Source organism: Pseudoliparis swirei, chromosome 6 (genome assembly GCF_029220125.1).
Source record: "Pseudoliparis swirei isolate HS2019 ecotype Mariana Trench chromosome 6, NWPU_hadal_v1, whole genome shotgun sequence".
Lineage (NCBI taxonomy): Eukaryota > Metazoa > Chordata > Actinopteri > Perciformes > Liparidae > Pseudoliparis > Pseudoliparis swirei.
Window position 1 is genome coordinate 6,870,965 of NC_079393.1, and position 25,486 is coordinate 6,896,450.

Consider the following 25,486-nt stretch of genomic DNA (forward strand, 5'->3'; position numbering starts at 1 on the left):
AATGTCACGTCTGTGCTGATCTACGCTCCGGCCACGCCCCCCTGAGCTCCGGCCACGCCCCCCTGATCAACGGTGCACATTCACTCCCTCGTCGCCTGCAAATAATGTTTTTTTTGTTTTCTGTTCTGTTGATGGCTGGCAAACAACAATCTTAGAAGGTCCGCCTCTGTACAATCCTTAAAGAACTATGTGACAGGGGGTAGGAAAACTTTCAATGATAAGGTACATCTTTCTTCTTAATTCCATTAAAGTGCCCGGGGCAATTCACGCATTCATGAACGTTTTCTTATCTGGAATTCATTCTAGGCTAAGAACAGAATTTAAGGATTTACCTTTCGCCTTTGCACGTTTCTCTTCGTCTTCCTTTTTTCTTCTTCATAAATTCCGCCCCGGATGGCTTTTGCCTCTTCATTATTTCGTTCTTCAAAGTTCTTGAACACACACACTCTAACCAAACGCCTCACTGTGCTAGCATGTTCTGATAACACCAAGGAGGTACGTACCCCTTCCGTTTTCGATTTTTGGCTCATTTTACCCTAATGTTAGATTTATTTTTTACATGTCAAAATATTGGTTGGAGATATAGATGGGGGCGCAAAAAAAAAACTGCCCAGAGATTCATTGTCCCCTGAAGATGGACTCTACTTTTTGTCGAGAGCTCATGATAAGATGGTGTCATGCACTCAGTCCTTTGAACGCAAATAAAAAGCCATGGTGTAACAGTTCAGCTCCACACCTTCCTTTTTTTTACGAGTTGTTTTCATGTCTCACTAACAATCACGTCATTCCAGATCCTGCTTCCCATCTCGTCAGTCCAACTCCCTTCACCTGCCTCTGATCACTCCCTCGTTAGTCCCTCATTACCTTCACCTGGTCTTCATGCCCATCTCACCTGTTGCCCATTCCCTCATTAGTCCCTGTCTACTCAGGTTCCCTCACTTCCACTTGTCCTCTGCCAGATTGTCTTGTGTTTTCGTGCCAAGTTCTCCAGCGTTATTAGAGTATATTCCTGACCTGCCTGACCTGACCTCTGATTCTCTGCCCCGCCCCTTTTTGGACTTGTTTGCTTCTTGGACTGATCTCCCGGTTTTGACCCAGCCTGTTTTCAACTAAAGACCTTCATCTTTGTTACTCCTGTCTGAGTCGTGCTTTTGGGTCCACTCTAATAGCACCGTGACATTACAAAAGGAAGGTGTGGCGCTAAACTGTTACACATCGTCCGCGTTATAATTATTTGTCTCCGACAATTTTTTAATTACCTTATGTTAGAAAGATTCTACTCGACAACAAGTGTAAAATCATCATTCAGGCAATTTATTCTGGCAAGAAGGAGCAGAGTTGAAATCACGCACAAGTCATATTTCCAAGTTGCTGCTGATGGATGATTCTCTGAGCCTCTCGGACAGCAACAGGAAGGCATGAGGTCCGAACCGGCCCAAAGCAGTTTCTTATCCTCTCCATAAACAGGGCCTCCATTGTCTTTGTGAAAAGGCTCCAGATAAGCAGATGAGTTCTCCTCTCTTAGAAGGACCTGTGATCAACTTCTTATCAGTGAGTGAAGAAGAATACTGATCGGTATTTGGACTTCCTGGTGCCCCTCCTCTCCCTCCCAGCAAGACCTTCATACCATAAAAGTCCAACATCCTGTGATTTGTACGGTCACAGTCCTGTTGAAATAGTTATTTTTCCAACAACCCTACAAATACACATTGATCTACAAGTGGCATCCATACACACGACACACTGACTGGTGTGTTAACGTTCTGTAGAGCTGATCATTGTGAGAAATGGTCTGCAGCCTGTTGTCTGAGTCTTATGTACAGTAAAGAATAAAGAAAATGAAGAAAAAAATAAAGTTAGCATAAATACAGCATTTATTCTGATGTGTCATATTTATTTTAAATTAATGCCCATTGTCATTCACTTTTGTATGTTTTTTTTCCTTCTATTTAGACCATTACTAATAGATCTTGTTCAAATACCTTCAGATGAAGGGAACTGATCAACTGACGGGATGATAGCGTGACAGTTTACGGTTTAATTCAACCTCTCGTGTTGTTTTCTTGGTTGCTTCGGCTGCCTCTCTCCTTGACAGTAGAGGCAAACCACGGATATCAAGTAGAGCCCAAAACAGGCAAGAAAATCATAACGGTGGGCCACAACTAAAAATACCACTAACAAGATGGCGTATAACAATGTTTGTGAGATATTGCTGCAGGAAAAAGTCTCTTTCCACCATGAAACACCGCTCTCGGTGCTCTCCTGTCCATTTGACGCTGCAGCTGTGGGTTGGACGTCTGCCGTCTCCATGTCCTCAGGAGTGTCCAGAAGGTGCCCGGGGAAGTGTTCTTCATCCTGAGACTCGCTGATGGACGGCATGGGTGCGGTCAGCAGTTTGCCTCTGCCTCCGGAGGGCCTTGATTTTCCCTCGCCTGAAGCCGTGTCCTTGTTCCTGTCCCCCCCGAGGTGCACGGCCCTGAGGCAGTGCATGTACAGCTCCACCTCGTCGTCCGAGTCGGACTCCGCCGAAGCGCTGTCGTGGCTCGCCGGATCGTTTTCGGGTTCGTACGCAAAAACGAGCGAACCTCCGTCTCCCGGAACTTTCGGAAGCTCACGTGGAACAATCTCCTCGCTTTGGAAATCTTCCTCCTCATAAAGATGCATTTCATTTGGGATGTGTCCATTTTCTCTGTAAATTACTCTCTTGTCCAGAGCAGACAAAGCTTCCCCGACCTTGTTTTGGGTGATGTCGGACCTGACTTCAAAGCAGCCCGCTTCATTTCGCCCGTCCTCTACCGTCATGCTTTCAGACTCTGCATCTACGATCTCTGACTCTTCATCTTCGATCTCTGACTCTGCATCTACGATCTCTGACTCTTCATCTTCGATCTCTGACTCTGCATCTACGATCTCGGACTCTGCATCTACGATCTCCGACTCTTCATCTTCGATATCCGACTCTGCATCTCCGATCTCAGACTCTCCAAAACATTCCTCCTCCTCGTAATCCGGATTCTCCTCTTCTACATCTACCTGATCCTCCCACTCCACGCCTGCTTCATCGTCATCGCTCAGGTCTATTTCCGTGTCGTCTTCATTTTGGACATCTGTGTTTTCAATGTCCACCTCATGTATCTCTGCAGCGTGATTTTCTTCCTCCAGCTCAGACTCCTTTCGTTTCTCTCTCTCCTCTTCTTCGATGTCCTGAGCTAGATCTTCTTCTCCAGCTTCATTTGCAGCGTGAACATATTGTAATTCTTTCGCAACTTCCTCCCGTTCTTTTCCTGCCATAATCTCACCAATTTCCTCTCCAATCTTCAGCCTGCCCTCTGAAACATCTCCATCCTCTTCCTCGTTCTTTTCCCTCTCCCAAACAGTTTTGTCCTCTTTTCCCGCCTCTTTGCTTTCTAGTGCCTCTGCGTCCCCCAACCGTCCTTCGTCTCTTCCTACCGTTTGCGAACGTCTTGCCTCACTTTCCTCTTCATCGGTTGATGTACTTTTCTCCTCTTCTTCAACCATCATTTCCCAGTTTACCTCAGCAGTGTCTGCCAAACAGGAATCCCCCTGTTTCTCGACGGCCTCAATTTCACGACGCTCTACGTCCCCGAGCTCCACGAACATGTCACCGGCCTCCTCACCGATGATCTCTTCTTCAGCCACGTGTTTCGTTTCTTCTTCCGGCGAGTTGCTCGCCACTTTACTTCCTTCTTCCACGTTATTAGTTTCAAGAGGCGTTGCGACATCCTTCTCCTCCACGATGTCACAAGAAGAAACGCTGATCATCTCAGTTTCTTCCGTCGCTGAATTATCCCCGTGTTTCGGATTCAAATGGCGAAAAGCTTCGAATGCGTTACCCTCCTCTGAAACCGCGGCTTCAACGGTTGTTGATATAGTTGCTTTTTCGCAAACGCCATCCTCTTTCTTTGATTCGTGGACAAGCTCACAGTCGTCTGCGTCGCCGACGCGCTCCGATACGCTCCCGGGAGGTCGACTTAACGTAAATGAGGACGCAACTTTTCGTGTTTCACTGTCTGTAAGCGTTTCATCTCCATGAACTTCGGTTTGCGTGCATGTACGCTCGGGCAGTTTGGGGTCACGGGTCAGATTGTCTTCCTGTGCTTCTCCCTGGAGACGTACACTCGCAGCGGGTTTTTGTGGATTCAACAAATCTGTGTTTAAAACGCTTGCAGCATGTGGATGTGCGACTGCGTCTCCAAGAATAACTTTAGGAAACTCAGATGGATTTGTTTGTCTGTGGTCTGACTGTATAATCTCATCTGGATCTGGAGTTTCCGCATGGTCCGAGATGTCGTACACGCTCAACCCTGTTTCTTCTTTTTCCATGGGAAGACTATTTGAAAGTAAGTATTCATGGTTTGACTCCCGACTCTGAATCACACGTTCCTGAACCTCGCCATTGTTACTACCGCTTGCATCTGATGTGACAGAGCAGCGAGTGTGTCTTCTTTCCGTGTGACGGTAACTTAAGTCTCCAGCATGCAGCGTAGCCTGAACTGGATTCCTCCAATCACTTTCGTTTCCTACATCGAGAGGTTCGCCGCATGTTTCCAGAATTTCAGAAACAAAACGACAACTTTCTGATTTACTGCTCTCCTCAGGAGAGGATGGCACATCCGAGTGCTTCGGCTCCGCGGTTTCTTCTCGAGCTGCCTGGTTGGCCTCCGGAGGGGATTCATCTCTTTCGGTGTCATCCGGTCCTCCGTTTCTCTGAGAGAAGTAGTCCCTCAACCGAGCCATCCGCGCCGCCTTTCGGCCACTCCTTTGGCTGCAGTTCCTCCGGTTCTCATCCTGTCCATCAACAACAACAGGGATAGATTCATTTGAGTTTGCTCACACAACAGTTGCTGTTTCAAGAAAATGGAGTGGGGGTGACTCACACAGAAAGTCCAGAAAAATGCATTAAAAAAAAAAAAAACGGATAAACGATCAAGATATTAAAATAGCCTGCGTGATAAAATAAAAGACACTGCGGAAAGTGTCCTTTAGCTGCACAGTAAATTATGTCACTGGTCCTGGTCATGGGATATCCTCTCACAAAGAGCACCGGGGGTCATTTGAAGTTCAACATTACTCCCGTGTACCACTTAGACATATCGTGGTGTCTTTAAGCTCATTTTAATAGACGATTACACATCAAACCTGTCAAATCAAGTTAGAAAAAAGAACCTGTAGTGACTGATGAGAGCTATTTCAGAACAATTAACCTGCAAAGACACTTGCAAGCACACATTTACTGAACTGGATTTAAAAGCTATAGTAAGTTCAACACATGTATTAGTGAACTGGACTGTTGCCCGCAGAAAGAATCAGAAATGTGAAGTTTTTGTATTTTTCTTTTTACTCACCAGTAATTTCTGTCGATCCTCTTCTGAAGTTCCTGATTGGCCGTTAGAGATTTGCTCCGTTTTCACAGTGTCTGCTATCTCTCCGTGATCGGAAACATCTGGAGACAAAGAGACATTTAAATGTATATTAAAGCTGCTCTTTGACAGCCGTGTCTTTCTTCATTCCACAATCATTTTTACTTAATATCACAATCGGCAGAATAAACATTCACCTGTTGAGACGTTTTCCTGAGATGAAGCTTCCGGAGCAGAAATCTTTTCCGCAACGGAGAAGCTCCGACTGTGAATCAACGACATTGTGATCAGTCGGACTTTAATGTGAAATACTGTAATCAATCCTTTTGAAAAAGACCCATATTTGATTTTTAAAAAACAACTATTTATCTGTTACAAACAGCCTGGATTGGTTGCACATCCACTGCACCGCACCACATTTTAATCAATTTAGCAATAATAATAATAAAGATTCTATACACAAGTTCAAACTTAAAGACAATACAGACTTTATTGGCATTGAGCTTTTAGAAAAACTTCATATCCTCACCTGACGGTCCTAAGGCAGCTTTTTTTGTTGACTCTTTCCTTCTGGGACGTTCCTGTCCTCTCTTTCACTCTCCGGTGGCAGAACACCACGTAGTTCCTGTCGTTGTTGTTGGCCCAGAACGTTCCCACCGGAGTCTCGTATCGCAGGCAGAAGTCCACTCTGGCTCCCTGCTCCCCGAACGGCGGCACCAGGGTGAGCTTGAACGAGAAGCGGTCCGTCAGCCTGTCACTGGAACCGGGCACGTAGTCTGCCAGGAGGTCAAAGTGGCTCGACCAGGCGTCCAAAGAGGTCCGGACGTACACCGCTTTGTCGAAGGAGACGTTGAGGACGCGGATCACTCCTCTCAGCGTCGTGGTGCCCGGAAGCATCTCCACGGTCTCCAGTTCCATTCTCTGCTCTCGCACTCTGGCGAACAGCTCCTCGGTCGACAACGGAAGGGAGAAAGTGAGCGGCGATAGGAAGTAGGACTCCGCATCGACGCCGACGCCCTCGGGAGCGTCGTAATCTGGCAGCTGGGGTACATCCCAAGCGTCAAACTGCTTCACGCGCACCAAACTGAGGCCCTTGGCGTCCGCGAAGGACACCCTCCTGGAGCCGGACACGGGCGGCTCGGGGAACCAATCCTCGTCGCTGTCGTCGCTCCTTCTCCGAGGGCGAGGAGAAGATTTGGGCCGGATGCCGCCGGTCTCCACCTCGCACTCATTGTCGTCCGCCTCCAGGGGGTGGAGGCCCGGCACCCGTAAGAGGTTGCAGGCCCCGGAAGGTCCCGGTGGTTGTGCCACAGACTCCATTTGGACTCTCTGTGCAGGAGAGTCAGCTGGAAGTGAAGTGCACTGCGTCTGCTTCTGGCAACTGACATTCGACGTCACTTAACAGATGGCGTCGAGTTACAGATGACATTGCTGCAAGGGCCAACACTAAAAATAGGCCAGAGGGGACTTAAACTATTTAAAGTCGTCTAAACTCAGGAATAGAAAACACCGTCCCTCGTGCCTCTTTGAGGGAGAGAGTTTGTGTGATATGATCTCCAATATAGATTGATAACTGTCGTGTTGATAAACACGTTGTGGACATTGTTGCTATGTAACTGTTATGTCTCCCTGGAGAGCTGTAATCCCATTTGTATAAAAAGCATGACATTTACCACGGCAGCTATTTGTGTTTTGTTGCTTTTGGCGCACAATGGGTCACACGGAACAAAAAAAGCACGCGCAATATGGTTTAGGCCTCCTTAATAATTCCCCCTGACCAATCGCTGACTCTCTGATGGCGTAATAACCGTGAAAGCCTGATAGTATGAAGAGAAAACAACCATTCCACACGAGCTCATTCTTTTATCTGCTTATAACACATCAGTCCCGGGTCCGATGATGAGCCGACCACGTCGGAAAAAAAAAATTGGGTGGCGGATGATGGACCGCAGCCTCCCCCGAGGGAGACTCGACACAGGAGTGTCCAGGGGGGTGGGGGGGTCTTTCTCTTTCTGGCCCCCCTTCAGAGGCAGACTGCAGCCGATAACCCTCTCGCCGAGCGGATGGCCCAGGAAGCGGTACTCCACACAGTCGGCGAGAGTCACACACAGGATGAGAGGGGCGGGTGGGGGCTGCTCCCTCCTGATCACAACCACCACCTGTAAGCGGTCTCGTCCCGCAGAGGTGTCATCCGCGAACTTTAGGAGCGCAGAGGGAGAGAACACAGCTGGGGGGGGAGCTGCGGTGGTCCGGGAGCCTGAGACGTGTTTCCCAGCCTCACGGCTGCTTCCTGTCGGGTCAGAGAAGTGTGATCCACCAACAGGATCCTGGCGTGGGTTCCTCGAGTCCAGATGCTGGAGGATGTAGTGAAGGCTATGTTTTGCAGGGCCATGTTGACTCGTCGCCTGCAGACCGACCAAGCGTTCAAGGACTTCATGACCACAGAGGTCAGGGCGACGGGCCTGTAGTCGTGAGTCCTGTGATCTTGGGTTTTTGGGGGAGGGATACACCGAGACCAGCTGGGTCACAGTGCTTCAGGGTGGAGGGGAGACGGAGTCGGGCCCGCTGCTTGGGGTTCTGCCAGGATGACGAGGGGCTGAGTTGATGGAGGTGCTCCAGAGGTGTGAGCCCTTCAAAGCGGCAGTGAACCTTTTTTAGCTCGTCTGCCAGAAGCACATGTTGTTCATGGGGGGTGATTTGCTGGGTTGGTTGGTGGCCTGCTGCCTCTCCAGCAGTCAAAGCACGCCCGTGATCACTTCTTGAACTTCCTCACAGGTGGTTTGAGAGCTTTAGTCTCTGCCTGTATGGAACAGAATGCTCTTCTCTGGTGGGGCATAATTAACTGTGTATATTATATTGAGGGATTCGTGGCTCTTTGTTATGAAGCCGAACTCACGTGGGGAGAAAGGTTTGCAGTGAAATAAAGATAAAGCAGATTCCTCCACCCTTTTTTTACGAGCTCCGGTCTCTCGGTCCTCGCTCACAGCTGAGCGAGCGAGCTGGAGCGCTGAGTCAGTCGATCGAGCCACTAAGCCATGGAGCGGACGTTGAGAGAAATATGCCCGGCAGCGCTGTACGAGATCCCGTTCAGCAGCCGCATAGCCTCCTCGGCGTTTCTCTCTCCGGCGCGTTCACACAGTAGAGTAGTTTACACATTACAAAATGAACGTTGGAAGTAAATCGCTGGAGTTGTTCCTGATGTGTTCAATAGCTTCTCTGGTGTAAGAGGGAATGGGTGTGAAAAAAGTATTTAAAAAACGAAAAACAATAAACATCATCACAACAACACAGAAATACTGCCATATTGATCTGGTGTTTGTTTCCTGCGTTTATCTCACAGCTGTGACAAAGTGGCATGTCCAGCTCCAGCCATGACCAAAGCGGTTAGTCCTTAATCTTACCGAGAAAATAACGGACGTATTTCCGCGGTGGGCGAGAGCGTTGTGTCTCAAATGAAAGAGTGGAGAACCTCTCCTGAATTGGTTATGAACAGAATAGAAAGGGCATGTAAAGGTTGTCTGGGAGATAATGGGTGTGTCCAGCATTTTGTCCAAACAATATCAAGAAGATGTGGGATCTGATGCCTTCTTTGTGTACATGGATCGTGGTTATCTGGATCGTGGTCCATGCCTACTACTCATTATTCATAATTTGTCATATTCATTGAATGTGTGTATGTAACTCTGTAATGCTGTTCATTCTGTACACATGACATCTATTCTACTGTCCATCCTGGTGAGGGATCCTCCTGTTGCTCTCCTGAAGGTTTCTTCCCTTTTTTGCATGGCATTTATTCTTCTTCTGATTTCCGAGGGTGTTTTTCCTGATCCGATGTGAGGTCAAAGGTCAGGGAGGTGGTATGTGTACAGATGGTAAAGCCCTCTGAGGCAAATTTCTAAATGTGCGAGTCTGGAATAGACAAAATAAACTGAATTGAATTGAATACACAAAAAAAGGGGAGGGTATTCCCTCACCTCAGGAAGTCTGAGCTGGAGGCACAACGATTGCTTTGTGAAGGCGAGGACGGTCGAGGCCGTTATCGAGGGTGTCCACCAAGCTCAGGGGGGACTTCAGCCATTGCAAGGAGGAAGACGGAGAGGAAGAGAGGTGAACAAGACGAGGGGTGTCTTTTGGGTCGCGTGTGGAGGCCCTGTGCAGGAACAAAGGAGTCCAGGAGTCCAGTTCTCTGGACTGGACCCCACCGCGCTGTCGTCCTCGGATCAGCCCGGATGAGACGTTGCTATTTTCTACCCGACTCGTGCGAGGCAACAGCCGGGAGAGCTCCGGTCGGCTGCGCAGTCGGGAGGCTGAATGATGAATGTGGCGTGAGGAGAGTCGGACGACAGCAGGTTTCACGACGCCGCCGGGGTCAAGAGCTCCGGTTCCCTGGACGCTGGCGTTCGTCTCCGGCCTTTCAAAGAGTCGATAAGACTTCGAACTTTTTCATTCCATCCCTAAAGAAATGCATCGAAGCAGCGTAACAGCAGCATTCCTCCCGTTTTTGACGACACAGAAGAAATTGACATCGCTTTTGTCTTCCAATAAAAACAATGGAAGGCAAGGAAATACTAATCCAGTAGGTGGCAGAAAGTGACCTTGTTTACAATATCTACATTTCAATCATTCGCCGCTCTGTCATATCTGGAGTGCAGCACGAATCCACTTCTACAGCATGCAAATAGGGAACATGTTTTAAGTTATTGTTGTGTCAATACGCAGTGTTATTCCAAGACGAGCGCGTGTGCAATTACACCAAAGGGTGTATTCTCTGTTCTTTACCTTGATGTTCCTCTCGTCTCACCAGTTTATCCTGAAGCTTCGTGCAGCGCGGCCTCTTCTCGTCGTCTTCCTCCGTCGTGCACTCGCAATCTGTGAAAAGATATTTTCGAAATCACGGCTTGACGCTGCAGGAGTGTGAAAAAGATGTAATGCTTCGAAGAAGAAGGACATAATAAGAGATACAACGGTAAACAAATAGAAGAAGGAAAATAATGGTAAAAGATAATGAAAACGGAATAGAAATGATTAAAAACTTGAAGACATGAGTCGTCTCGGTTGTTTCTCAGTGCAGGCGTGTTGAAGTTTGACACAACAGGGTTTATTGCATTTATCAACAGCCAAAATTAAAAGACCTTATATATTTTTTGAACAGATGTCCCGACGTGCTATTCAAATAAAGTGCTGACACTACTGTAAATAGCTCTTTGATAACAGCTCGACAGTTGTGTGGCTGCGACTTCTTTTTTCGTTGTTGACGAATATCTAAAAAAAAAGTCAAAGACAACTATACTTATCTTTTCTCAAGAGGAGAACCCTTTGTTTAAATCATGAAAGACAATAAATGATGCTTAATTTTAAGGAATGTATTCTTTTTATGGCATTGTTTATGTCAACAAATAAAAGCAATGCACGCAAAACAGGCGACCGGAAAGCACAACGTCATATTTCCCCCTGCATGTAACACAAATATTGTATTATTTATTGATAGACGAGATATTTTAAGGACCTTTTTTGCAAAATGGTGAAAAACAAAATCACCACGACGAAGATGCAAATGAACACACAGCAGGTAAACATTGGAGCTCCTCTGTTGCTCTCCTGAAGGTTTCTTCCCTTTTTTTCCCCCTGAAGGGTTATTTGGGAGTTTTTCCTGGTCCGATGTGAGGTTCTGGGACAGGGATGTCTTTGTGTTCAGATTGTAAAGCACTCCGAGACAAATTTGTAATTTGTGAAATTGGGCTATACAAATAAACTGAATTGAATTGAATTGAATTAATTGATTAACAGCTCAGGCAGATATTCCTGTTTTGCACATCCTTGTCATCAACAGCTATTCTCACTGTCTAATTCACTGACACTGTGACTCCTCCCCCTTCAGGTAGACACGCAACTCCATCAGATCTCTCCCATCCGCACTTCAAACTGCATGACTTGGAGACATCGACTGTGCCTGCGGCTGCTCGAAAATTTCGACACAATTCACCTCCACGGTACGTAGCTTTAACACAATTCTGACAGAAGTAGAGGAGTCGGAGAGCTTTGAAGAGATTTTTTTTACTTCTCGTATGTTTTTATCAGAGGCGATACTTAAAGTTAAACTCTCATCTGTGCTCAGTCGCAGAGCAATAGGATGCTTTTTAAAGCTCTCTTGGGTACATATGTAGAATATCTTTTTTTTCTTCTTCTTCATGTGCTACCGAGATGAGTTAATACATGCAAAAAAGTTGGATTTCAAAAACTCAATGCTAGCTTTTCTCGATAATAAAGAGCCGCTTATACATTTACTGACTCCATTCTGCTTGAGGAAAGGGAGGATAACTGTCCTATTGCATGTGCAACATATCCACAAATATTCGTATGCATTTGTGCGTTCATTTAAGAACCCAGCGTAAACTCACACGATGTTATTTATGTAATTCGTGCATGAATTCTGGATGACTTAGATTTCCAGAAATGGGTATTTGTAAATGTAAATGACATATTGCTGATAGATATCGATGCTGCTTTGTCGTTTCCACTCACAAGCAACAAAAGTCCCACACGGAAATCAGATTTATCAATGTCCTCTCGTCTGTCGTTTTGCAAGTCGTCTTGTAATTGTGAAAAGAAAAGTTTTTCCTTTATTATTTATTTAGTTTTCTCTTTATACACTACCGTTCAAAAGTTTGGGATCACCCAGACAATTTCGTGTCTTCCATGAAAAATCACTTTTATTTATCAAATGAATATAAAATATAGTCAAGACATTGACAAGGTTAGAAATAATGATTAATATTTGAAATATTAATTTTGTTCTACAAACTTCAAGCTCAAAGGAAGGCCAGTTGTATAGTTTATATCACCAGCATAACTGTTTTCAGCTGTGCTAACATAATTGCACGGGTTTTCTAATCATCCATTAGTCTTCTAAGGCGATTAGCAAACACAATGTACCATTAGAACACTGGAGTGATAGTTGATGGAAATGGGCCTCTATACACCTGTGGAGATATTTCATTAGAAACCAGACACTTCCACCTAGAATAGTCATTTACCACATTAACAATGTAGAGAGTGTATTTCTGATTAATTTAATGTTATCTTTATTGAAAAAACTGTGCTTTTCTTTGAAAAATAAAGTCATTTCTAAGTGATGCCAAACTTTTGAACGGTAGTGTATGTCCTATTAGAATAGCCGGGCCCCTCGCTTGGTATTTTTGTTCCTGTGTCGTTACCTCCAAGCCACACACACACACACAGGTGTAATCCAGCAATGATGCTGAAGTGTATTTCCAGTGTTTTGAGTCCTACAGTTTTATTTAGGGTTGACTGTTTTTCTTTTAGGACCCCGAGCTGGAATGCCTGAGTCTCCTCTCAGTCCGCTGACAGCCCGTCAAACGCAAGCCAGCAGCCTCCTCAGTCACACCGACGCCGGGGCGGCAGAGAGAGTGGCTAATGGGGACTCCTGCAGCGGAGTGAGTGCGGAAAACTGGCAGAGCCTGCACCAGAAACAGGTATCTTCATCCACCTCTCCCTCGTCTCTTCGTCGTCCTCTTCACGAGTGAGAAATAGAACCGTCTTAGGCAAACAGATGTCAGGAGGAACCCGATTGGACGTCCTCCGACGGGACGCCGCGCTCGCAGCCTGCGGGCGGCTCTGTTGACAGTGGCAGGGATCGCACATGAGCTGTGATCCGGTTTGGGAGTTGACGCGCAGAACTCTGTTTGTCCTCGATTATTAGTTTGTGAGTCAGGAGTCGGGGAGGAATAATTGCCCACGGGCCTAGAGGCCAAACAGATGCGAGAAGTGAAAAGGCCAAATAAGCATGACCCCCCAACACACTGTTACGGTCGCATGTTGCGATGATTCTGACCCTGGGAATCTTAATCTAGGGGATCGGTGAGACGACAGGATAATGAACGCCATTTCCATCTCTTTTCTTCTGGAGTACAACGCACTCGACTCGTGACCCGCTGCGGAAAAAAAACGTTCGGCGCCGCAAAGGGGTTCTGCTGTTTAATTTTTAAACGTGCCATTTTTTCAGTCTAATAATGGCAGGTGGGAAATGTCACAACGCCACCGATGAAACGCAGCCCGTCTGCGAGAGAGTGTGATTTTTTAATGGCTTGTGATGTGAATGTTTTTTTTCTTCTGGAAAATGTTCGAAAGTGAGACGATTTACATTAGAGATGGTTTTCTCTTTTAATGAAAGAGAAGGACCTCCGTCTGTTGTGTGCTTCTTTCCTCTGACTGTGGCATCCAATCCACACGCAGCGAATGGTTTCTCAGGGATTTGTAAAGCATGATAATGAAGCCAGCTGTTTGTCAGCAGCTTCTTTAAAACTAGAAGACGATTCAGGAAAGACACCAAAAATAAATGGTAAAACTAGCTTTTGTTTTCATTTTTAAATGAATACATTGTCAGAAAATCCCAGTTTCTCAGATCCCAGAGTGAACTCTATAAAGTGCTCGTTATGTCTCACTAAATTGTGTGAGAATTAAATAGGTATGTGGTTGGGTTTAAGTCATTTTTAGAAAGAGAGGTGAGTTTTTCGGTTTATTGGCTGGTACATATTGTTAAGTTTAGTTTGATGAGTTGAATACGTTTGGTGTTGTCAATGTTGGCACTTTCTTTATGCACTGCACACGTTCTGCTTATTCCACCACCACTTTCTCTGTACTTTTCTTTTGAAGCGTTTTTCTGTCACGTCTCTAGTTCCTTCAGTCTAAAAATAACACATAGGACAGAAAAGCAGTAAATCCTCACATTTAGGAAGCTGTATGTAAATGCTGTAAATGTAAAGTCTTCCAAATTGTCAATTTTGAAAATCGACGACTGAATTAGTCGACTATAGGAACAATAAAACCAAATCATAGTAGCCTATGAAATGCACCTGCTGTGCCAACGAGTGAATCTGTGATCTCATTTTCACTCTTCTAGTTATTTTATCAGTCTGACACAAATAACAAACTCGAGGTCCCTGACGTGTTTCTCTTTCATTACATCCTGCATGGCTGCTAATAATTACTCCACTATACACATGAGGCTTCACAGGCGGTACAGCCTTTACACATATATCAAGCAAAGTGCTATTTTATATCTACAAAAAAAACGAAAAACATTATTCATATCATACATTTTATTTCCCCCCCCCCCAGCAATCAATTGGCAGCACTAGTATTGTCTTTGGCAGTGTTTGTAAAACAGCATGTTGAATTTGCATATTGCGTCTTAATGCACTCGTGGCAATTGCTGCGGCCTCGCTTTGAATACAAAGGGAGACCGCCGCTCTGTTATTGTCACTCAATCAGTCACAGTGCAGATCAGTTATTATTCTGCCGGTGTTTGCCTTCATTAATACCCGTACACTTCTATTATGAGTCACAACAAGCGTGTAATTGTGTTGCTAATTAACTGCTCGGCATATCTCCCCGTCCCATTTGCGGTCACAATCCGGCATGATGATGTTCACAGAAGGTTGACAGCACTGTTTTCTAATTGGATTGGAAAGAATCCCATTGGACGGTCATTACTGTTTAACACTTGACACTTGCCTCCTGCCTCGCTCACTCGTCCTCTTGCCTCCTTCCCTCTGTACACTGTGGTGCGTAATCATTTTTTTGTTATCCTCCTTCCTCTTCTGCTCAAAGCTTTTTTTGGCTATGATGGCTCCTCAGCAGATGCAGCAGCTGCTGTCCCCCAACCAGCTGCAGGCTCTGATCCACCAGAAGCAACAAGCCCTTCTGCTGCAGCAGGTATTTATGCTAAAATATATAGGAATAGTATTAATAATAACAAGACACTGCACTGTGGTTAAAAAACGTTTTTTCCTGTAACAAAATCTGTGGATGCAAAACATGTTTAACACAAAGTGTGTTGATTCTTGAGTTGATGTTGCAACACGAGGCGAGTTAAAGTTAAAAAAAGTAAACATTTTAATTTGAGTCTGCATGCTATGGTGTAAATTAGCAAGCTGGCAAAAACTAAACTCTTTTGAGAAAACGTTTTTTTGGCTTACAATATTGCACAAAATATTTTCTAACTCAAATCCGAGCAATTCATATTATGTCGGCCTATATATACGGTTTGGTATGTTTCGATATTCTGGTTCATGCCACTGTGACGTCAGTCAGTTAGCCTAGCATTAGCTGCTACTCTTCCAACGATAGCCGCTAGCTAGTTCACAAAGCTAAGCTATGTTAGCTTACTCAGGCAACTGCTCAGGCAAAATTAAATAATAACATAAAGCGACTTGTTATTTGTGTATGTGTTTTGGTTAAAATTAAATTAAACTATTCAGCCGACCCGACCAAGTTAAATGTATAGATACCGACCCTTTCAGTAGTGAACTACTGTTATGATATATTATAACATTGCACTTGATTTTAGCTTCGTAGTTTCACGTCACTGGCACTAAATGAAAAAAATCACAACACTTACATTTTTGCTTATATTCCTTTTGCCTTTTTACTATTAAACCCAATTTGTCTGAGATTCCTTGACTTCACCCACTGAAGTGTAATCTTTAAACAACAATACTCGTGGAACTGTAGCTGTACTCTTTTATATATTTCTCATCAACGTTTTTTTCCAGCAACATCTGAAAGAGTCTTACAAGAAACAACAACAACAGATTCATCTGCAGCTGCTTCAACAAAAGCCCGCCAAGAAAGTCAAAGAGGTGAGTTGTGACCTTACATTTTTTTACAATATTATTCGACTGATTTCTGCGTTAAGTTTCCATAGCCATGTTGCCGTAAATGCTCTTTTGAGTAAAAAATAAATAAATAAATGAATGAATAAATATATATAAATAAATGAATGAATAAATATATATTAATAAATAAATAAATTAAATTGAATAACAGTATCCTGGTGTAAAGTGTCCTGAAAGTGGCGTAGGTAATTTAAACATAGGAAGGTAGAGGATCCATCAGAAATTTCAAAATCAAGAGCGAACATGTTTACGTGCTTTGTCACTTGTTAACAACAATAATTTGTATTGTAATCTTAAATAATTGTAGAAGTGTGCATTACCAGATACAATATATATATATACATATATGTATATATACATATATATATATATACATATATATATATATACAGTATATATGCATATATATATACATATATTTGATCCTGGGCTAAGATCAGTGGCATATGTGTATATATATGTATATATACATATATACATATATACAGGACTGTCTCAGAAAATTAGAATATTGTGATGAAGTTCTTTATTTTCTGTAATGCAATTAAAAAAACAAAAATGTCATGCATTCTGGATTCATTACAAATCAACTGAAATATTGCAAGCCTTTTATTCTGATTTATTGCTGATTATGGCTTACAGCTTAAGAAAACTCAAATATCCTATCTCTAAATATTAGAATATCATGAAAAAGTATACTAGTAGGGTATTAAACAAATCACTTGAATTGTCTAATTAACTCGAAACACCTGCAAGGGTTTCCTGAGCCTTGACAAACACTCAGCTGTTATAAATCTTTTTTTTTACTTGGTCTGAGGAAATATTAAAATTTTATGAGATAGGATTTTAGAGTTTTCTTAAGCTGTAAGCCATAATCAGCAATATTAAAAGAATAAAAGGCTTGCAATATTTCAGTTGATTTCTAATGAATCCAGAATGCATGACATTTTTGTTTTTTTAATTGCATTACAGAAAATAAAGAACTTTATCACAATATTCTAATTTTCTGAGACAGTCCTGTATATATGTATATATACATATATATACTGTATGTATATATACATATATATACATATGTATATATATGCATATATGTATATATATATACATATATATATATATACATATATATATATATATACACAAATGCCACTGATCTTAGCCCAGGATCAAATCCCGGAAACAATCTGCGATCAGAGTTTTTCGATGAACGCTACCTCAACCCTGGTGAGAAGCTCTCTCCCTCCGTCCCTCCTTCCCTCCAGCTCCCTGCCCAGCAGCTGGTGTTCCAGAAGCTCCTCCAGCTGCAGCAGCAGCAGCTCCTCCGGTTGCAGAGGCCGGCCCCGTCCTCTCCTGCCCTCGGTCCAGGTCACTATGTTTCTTCTCCCTCGGGGGCAATGACTGAAAGCAACGGTGATGTCGGCCGCTTCATTTCTTAAATGTGTCGTGTGTTTCAATTTAACGGCCAGAGTCTGCATTTTTGTTTGTGTGCGTGTTGTAATTTGAGGTTAGTGTTGCATCATCGTCACGAGGACACAAAAATAGACAAACGTGGACATGGATTTTGGTCACAGAGACCTCCACGCGGAAAGATTGCTTTCTTGTTGATTTTGCGCGCTCTTACGTACCTGCACTCGACTCAAAAGAGACGACGGTGAAAGCGGAAAAACAAACCACTTAAAAAGTAGAAATTTGATCCTTGCTCATTTTGAAGCTGTGATAATTACGCCTGGGTTACAGCGAGGAGGTAACACGAGGTCATGAGCAAGAGTTGCTCTCCCAGAATGAGTAGCAAATATAATTCTGGATGCCATTAAGTTGCTTCTAATGGGGTTTGAATGGATAATTAATTTGGCGTTGTTGTCGCGGTTTCCTTAAGTCAACATGAACAACCCAACATTTACAACGTACCGTATGTGCTTTAAAAAAAATGGTTTAGCAGGTTTCAGCCCTGCAGAGATGCAGCAGATATGGAAAGAGCTCACAAATGGAATAATAACCGCCGATAAAACCACACCGAAGAGCAACCAGGACCAGGGGTCGACGAAGGTCACGGGGAGGCAGAGCAGCGACCGGTGGCTGTCCACCCCTCACAGTGCAGAATGGTATGATCCGTCTTGGAGCGTGAGAACTGAGACGACGCTTCTTCTTGTTCTTCATGTGTCTTTTTTCTTCTTCATGTGTCTTTCTCTTCTTCTTCTTCTTCTTCTTCATGTGTCTTCTTCTTCTTCTTCTTCTTCATGTGTCTTCTTCTTCTTCTTCATGCGTCTGCTTCTTCTTCTTGTTCTTTTTCTTCTTCATGTGATTTCTTCTTCTTCTTCTTCTTCACGTGTCTCTCTTTCTTCATGTGTCTTTCTTCTTCTTCACGTGTCTTCTTCTTCTTCTTCTTTTTCCAAACATCAAAGACAAGTCATTCCTTCTCTCAGGGAGATGTTTGCTTTTGCAACCAGACTAATTCCCCTCGGGACATGAGATTGTTCTCGTTTGTTTTCTTTGTGTTCCGCCACCTGAAGAAGAAAAAAGGAAAAAAAAGTTCACCTGAATGCTTGTCCCAAAATCAAAGTAAATAGTTCTCCATTTGTTTCACCACTTGCTCCCCTCTACCCCTCTCTGTCATTTTCATGCCACCTGAAAAAGAAAAAAAAAGATAAAGACTTTTATATCGGTTTTATTGAGGCTTTTGCTCCTTTTTTTATTTATTTTTAAATCATACAGTGCTGTGGAAGCTGATCGCACCGCCACACATTCCCTCTACGCCCACGGTGTGTGTCATTGGCCCAGCTGCGAGTCGGTGTGTGACAACTTGAGCCAGTTCATCAGGTATGTTTTAATTCATAATCCGAATGCTTTCTGACTCTTTGCAGCCTGTAGCCCCCCGACGTGGTTACCACGACGTTCAAGTCACCAGCTGTGCATCCATTCTTTTATAAAAAAAGATGCCAGGGCTCTCAAGTTTTGAAGACAGGGAAGAGTGACATTTCCATCAGCACCCCCCACCCAGAACGAAATTTTCGGATATCAGTCAGTCGCGCGCAATTCCAGGATGCTTTATTTTCATTGGTTGCTGGATTAAATCTTACCCAGATACAACAGATACGTTTTTTTTTCTGATTGGCTATTGTGTAGCAGCCCATTTCTTTTTTTGGATTGGCTGATAAGTGGCTCCTCACAGCAGAACTCCAGGGGAGCGCTTGATTCCTCCACGGTGAGGGCAGCGCGGCCAGCTCATGTTTGCGTGCTGCGGCACATTAAAACATTAAATAGCCGAGAGTTTTTTTCAGCGTGAGAAATACGATGTGTGGTGGGAGTGCGTGACTTAAGACCGAAATGCGTGAGTCTCACGCTCAATGCGTGACACTTGAGAGCCCTGTGATGCATCATAGTGATCTTTGAAAAAAGGCAGTAGGTCATGCCACAGTTACAAATCAGGTATCCATAACTCACTTACATCTGCAGGCACATCGGCAGCGAGCACGCTCTGGATGACAGAAGCACGGCGCAGTGCAGAGTCCAGATGCAGGTGGTGCAGCAGCTGGAGCTGCAGGTGAGTCCGGGAAAGACTAAGTGTTGAAAAAAAAAAAATACATTTGAGTCCACTTTAGACAGGTGATTAGGTTTAAATGGATAAAATTAAAATGTCACCTGTAATATTGAGAGTGGCAATATTAGTCTCCTCGCGATGAGTATATGTATGTTCTGCCATCCTCCTCCCTGGCCTTTGACCCTTAAAGAAAAGGCCTTTTGCTAAAATGCGTTTGGTTCACAACGTTCAACAATCTGTGTGATTTTTGAAGCGACACCTTCCTCTCTCCGACCCCCCCCCCCCCTCCTCTTCCTTCATCTCCTCTAACAGCTCGGCAAAGAACGGGAGCGTCTGCGAGCGATGATGGCTCACCTGCACCTGCCGTCCTCGGAGCCTCGGTCCATCTCGGCACCCGGCGGCCTCCAGCTGCCGCGATACAACCCGGCCGCCGGCCCGCGGGGCCTCCAGGTGAGACGGCGCGCAGCGACACACACACACACACACACACACACACACACACACACACATACACACGTGTGGCTGGAGAGCGAAAATAAAGCAAATGGAGCACAGATGTAAATATCACAAGCCTCGACACGTCCTCGTAAACTTTTACAGTTGGATGAGTCGCACAATTACTCTGGCATCTTCAGAGAACCGCGCCCCCGAAATATTTGAACCTGGTAATAAAAAAAAAAAGTAGGACAGATGGGATCACGAGTGCTTTTTTTCTTGAAAAAGTTGTCATCATTTTACAGCTTTAAAAAAAAAAACTATAAAAATGAACTCTCAAACTACTGGACCACTCTCTGCCTTTGTCGAGGTCTCCGTTCTCACGGAGTCCCGAGAGCTTCCTCTGGGCGCCCGGCTGTTGGCACCAGATGGCCGCCATTGTGTTCTTTCAGACAGCAGACGTGCTCCCGTAATGCGGAAGCTAATCAGATGTTAATCTCCCAAATATTGCACCATAATCAAAACACTCACCAAACAATTTCACCCTATAATTAGCAGTAATTGGCTTCCTTCCTCTCGCCATATTAGCGGAATCACCTCCGAGGAGGCGAATCGAATCGCATCGGTTACGCCCTCGTTGAAAATCTCCCGCTCTGTTCTCGTCTTTTCGTCCCTCTCGCTCTCTCCCCTTTGTTAACTCGCGTCGTCTCCCCAGCCGTCGTCGAGCCCGTCGGATTCGGTGACCCCGCGACCTCTGCTGGCGCCCCAGGCGTGCGAAGAAGAGTCGCGGGCCGGGACCGGAAGACGTCGCCATCGCCCTCTGGTCTCCTCGCTGTCTTCAGGTGAACCGAATACCGTCGTTCATTCACGCGTTCAACCGGAAGACGAAGACGCCGTCCTCAACTCGCTGCGTTTCATCTCATTTTCAGAAAATGAATACGAGCTTTACAAGAACGTGGATGTCAGGCCGCCTTTCACCTACGCAGCGCTGATCAGACAGGTACGGCCTGTGGACTGGAATAGATGAACTTTAAGCATATTATTTAGTCTCTTAAATATGATTATTTGCTGGTTTATGATAGAAAACTTTGATATCTTTGTGTTCATCAAAGCAAAACAATTTTAAAAATCTATTAGGTCAACTTAACTGACATTTCTAACATCAAATAATGGATTGGATGAAGGATTAGTCAAAGTTAGGCAGATTAATCGATGATGAAATAAACCTTTTCATCCTTTAAAAAGATAGTTTATTCGTAGAATAAGAAAATATGCATTTAAAAATTATTTTTAATAGATGAACTTTAAGCACCATGGCATTGGTGCTTAAAGTGTTTATATTATTTAGTCTCTTAAATATGATTATTTGCTGGTTTATGATAGAAAACTTTGATATCTTTGTGTTCATCAAAGCAAACTAATTATAATAATCAATTAGGTCAACTTTACTGACATTTCTAAGATGAAATAATGAATTGGATGAAGGATTAATCAAATTTAGGCAGATTGATCGATGATGGAAATATACTTTTTCATCCTTTAAAAAGATAGTTTATTCGTAGAATAATAAAATATGCTTTTTATTAAATTTTTTATATATTTTTTGATCCTTGTCTGATTGTTCGTATAGTTGGCCGTTACGCTGTTATATCATTTTTATTTATTCGTTGTTGTTTTTTGTTGTAAAACTTAAAATAAAATGATTGAAAGAGAGAAATAAAATATGCATGAGTGTTGAGTGTCCTCCGTCCTTGGATCACACACACCCCAAAAAAAAAATCAGGGCTTTAATTTGATTTTTTTTGCATTTCCTCTCCATCTTCAGGCGATTATGGAAACATCAGACATGCAACTAACACTCAACGAGATATACAACTGGTTCACACGGACGTTTGTCTATTTCAGGAGCAACGCCCCCACTTGGAAGGTACCACCCCCCACAAGATAATTAACTCTGTGATCCCGGTGTGCGTCATACCTGATTTAGGCTGCGTGTATTCAGTAATATCTCCCGCCCTCTGATTCTCTCTGGATCAGAACGCGGTGCGCCACAACCTGAGCCTGCACAAGTGTTTTGTGCGTGTGGAGAATGCGAGAGGTGCCGTGTGGATGGTGGACGAGGAGGAGTACCAGAGGAGGAAGTCCCAGAGGATCTCAGGGTACGGTGGACCACTTCCTGTTCATCACAGGTCTGGCATCAGGCACCCGAATGCGTTTCTATTAAAACAAAAATAAACAATATTTAAGACATTTCTTAGACAATATTTGGTCTCATTTTATTACTAAGATACTGAAAATGATAATTAAAATGAAAATTCTTGCAATTTCCACAGTCGTGAGACATAAAGCACAGCATGAAGATGAAAACTGGATATAAAAAATGTGCGTTTATATTTACCTTCGCATTGAAAATGCGGAAGGTTATGTTTTGATCGCCGTGTATTTATTTATTTATTTATTTGTATGCGTGTTATTCGCATCACAAAAAAAGTTTTAAACCGAATCGCATGAAATTTGGTGGGATGATTGGTTATTATCCGGGGACCATTTGATTAGATTTTGGGATCAATCGGGTCAAAGGTCAAGGTCATGGAAAGGTCAAAATCTTCTTTTTACCATAGCACGGTCAATTTCTATCCAATTGGCATGCAACTAATGCCAACATGTTCATAATTCAATGCCCAATCTTGTGATATGCGAAGGTATGCGCTCTTCCGAGTGCCCATTCTAGTTTATTATGTTTTTTTGTTGCCATCAAGTCAAAAATGTACACAATATTTCTAGACTTGTGTTCAGCGCGTTACTGGGTACTGTGTCATATTATTAGTATTGCACTCACAGTGGTGCCGATGGGTTTTCCTTAATAGGCCTCAGTCAATAAATGATAAATATGAGCTTCTTCCTCTCTGTTCATGCCACTGAATTATTTGTCATGTGACCTTGCCTCCAACTATTGTTGTTTACCATACGGTGGCTTGTTTAACACAAACAAGGTATTGATTTGCTTGCCATGAATCAGACGTGGATTATGTCCATTTCTAAATGATGTTTCCCTTCGTTTATGCCACAGGAGTCCGTTGCTGATGAAGAACGTGCCCTCCGCCCTGGACTTCCTCCCCGTTCTGAATGCCAACTTACAGGTGAGAGGACGAGCTGGACCGATGGTTCTCAACCCTTTTTTTCAGCCGAGTACCCCCCCCGGCAAAGCATTTTGGGTTGAAAAAAAAGTTGTAATACGCAGCATTTCGCATATAATATATAATATATACAATTCAGTTTACGAACTTACACTTAAAACAAATAATCGTCACATTTCAAATGAAACAATACTTCATCAAGATATCTAAAAGGCAATAATTAAAATGTAAGAACAAATAATTATGAAAATAATTACCTTGAAGAGAAGAAAAATGCAGAAAAGAAAATGCTCATGTTTAATCTAAAATGTAAATCCCTTCTGAAAAGAACTCTTGTGATTATAAAAATGTCAAATTGTTGTTTGTTCTAGGGTGAATTATTAGTTATTTAATAAATATTGAATATTTATTCAATAACTATTTTTAAAGGCTTTTAAAAATATATTTTAACCAAATCTCACGTACTCCCATTTGAGAACCGCTGTGCTAGAGCACAACCTTCCTGATGAGGAGGTTGAACTGGTTGAGTTTCGTTTCATTCTTCTTCTTCTTCTTCTTCTTCTTCTTAGAAGGTAGTGGCCGAGTGTGTTCGAAGGCACTCCCAGATTCAGATACAGGAGAGCAACGCAACAAACAGCCAACAGAACTTCTCTCCCGCGTAAGTCCAGCAGCGACTTTTACTTCACGTAAAAGCCCAAAAATAATAAATCGATGAAACCCCCGATGCGCTGCCGCGATGGATGGATATGTCTTCGTCGTTCGCAGGTCCCTCTTCCTCAAAGACGAAGCGCTGAATCAGAACGACCCAGGATCTCTGCTGCCAGCCGGCCGGCACCACGAATATGTCGAGGAGCATTTGTTTGACCTTGAATGACGAGAGAGAACTGAAGCCATCGGTTGCGGAGCAGGGGACTCATCCTCCACGGATCACATGCTGCACCGGCTTGACCTCACGGTCGTCCTCAGCGAGTCGGGTCAGGAGGCCTGGAATCCTCACAGAGACATCAAGATCTGATGGCATGGACATTTTCCCAAATTGTGGTTCATTATTATTTTTTACACATGAAAACTGATTGAATCGACACGCCTTTCAACATTTTTACTCGACAGAAAAGAAAGTTTGATATAGTGCCACGAGCTGTGTTGGCCTGTTATTTGATCCGTTTCTGCTTTTCTGATAAAGATAAAAAATGAATAATAAAAAAATCTTTAAATATATGTGATAAAACGACTAAAAGATATGGCAGTAAATATGTGATTTAATGTGTTTAAAATCTATCCATATAAGAAAATGATGCTTTTTTTTGTTTCAAAAAGTAAAAATGTCAGTAAAAATTAAAGGACAGTCACAAATATAGTTGGGATCTGATAGCTTGTGAGTTTTTCCACCATGAACAAATGTAAATGACATATTTGTTTTCATATGACGCGAAGAGAATGAATGTGTTGTCTGATTATTGCGTTAGCTCTAATAAATAGCACGGGGTGAATGTGAATGTGAGACATTACAGCGAAGAGAGAGAGAGATGTTTGTGGTGACGGTTTTCTGTGGATGAAATATTTGATAACGGGGAGTCTGTGCTGTGGCTTCTCTCCATCGTCTTTGTTCATGAGGCTGTTGAGATGTGATTTATCAATGTTAATTTCTTAAAATGTAAGTAAAGTCTGGTGTGTTTTCCCGTGTGAAACTTCAATGCAGCGTTGTTTCCATTCGGAGTCCATAGGTTCCACTTTTATAACATTTTGAGTATTTACAATAGATGCTGTGCACATACAACTATCTGTATTCATACGACGCGTCTGTAATTATGTGATCCAAAGTGTCGAATTGCAATGTAATACATTTATGTAAATGTTCTTTTGTTTTGTAAATTAATGCTGTTTATTTTTATTATTGGGATTAAATGGCGTTGGAAAAAACCCCTAATGTGTTCAGACCCAAATTAAATGTTATGTGCTGTCAGAATACTTCTATAACACACAACACCCGCTGCAGTGTACATACACTACCGTTCAAAAGTTTGGGGTCACTTAGAAATGTCTTTATTTTTCAAAGAAAAGCACAGTTTTTTCAATAAAGATAACATTAATCAAAAATACACACTATACATTGTTAATGTGGTAAATGACTATTCTCGGTGGAAGTGTCTGGTTTCTAATGAAATATCTCCAGAGGTGTATAGAGGCCCATTTCCATCAACTATCACTCCAGTGTTCTAATGGTACATTGTGTTTGCTAATCGCCTTAGAAGACTAATATCTGGCCTTCCTTTGAGCTTGAAGTTTGAAGAACAA

At 43.2% G+C, this 25,486-nt stretch overlaps 2 protein-coding genes across 2 annotated transcripts; one reads left to right on the forward strand and one right to left on the reverse strand.

Moving 5' to 3' along the window:
* Nucleotides 1-1,293: 1,293 nt before the first annotated feature.
* Nucleotides 1,294-6,810, reverse strand: ppp1r3ab (protein phosphatase 1, regulatory subunit 3Ab). Its single transcript, XM_056416347.1, is given in 5 exon segments — nt 1,294-4,809; nt 5,367-5,464; nt 5,579-5,646; nt 5,911-6,774; nt 6,776-6,810. Coding segments are annotated over 5 exon segments (3,837 nt in total). The 3' UTR covers nt 1,294-2,037.
* Nucleotides 6,811-15,023: 8,213 nt separating this feature from the next.
* Nucleotides 15,024-25,118, forward strand: LOC130195089 (forkhead box protein P2-like). Its single transcript, XM_056416378.1, has 14 exons — nt 15,024-15,116; nt 15,956-16,042; nt 17,344-17,446; nt 18,018-18,183; nt 18,794-18,898; nt 19,535-19,622; nt 19,932-20,069; nt 20,770-20,896; nt 20,984-21,054; nt 21,880-21,981; nt 22,092-22,213; nt 23,125-23,194; nt 23,761-23,849; nt 23,957-25,118. The coding sequence occupies exons 1-14, from the start codon at nt 15,024-15,026 to the stop codon at nt 24,063-24,065; spliced, it is 1,470 nt and encodes a 489-aa protein (XP_056272353.1). The 3' UTR covers nt 24,066-25,118.
* The last annotated feature ends 368 nt before the right edge of the window (nt 25,119-25,486 follow it).

Coding starts and splice junctions, on each gene's coding strand:
- LOC130195089 (XM_056416378.1), top strand. CDS start 15,024: ATGATGGCTCCTCAGCAGATGCAGCAGCTGCTGTCCCCCAACCAGCTG. Junction 17,447..18,017: donor CTCTCCTGCCCTCGGTCCAG/GTCACTATGTTT, acceptor AAAATGGTTTAG/CAGGTTTCAGCCCTGCAGAG. Junction 18,899..19,534: donor AACTTGAGCCAGTTCATCAG/GTATGTTTTAAT, acceptor TTACATCTGCAG/GCACATCGGCAGCGAGCACG.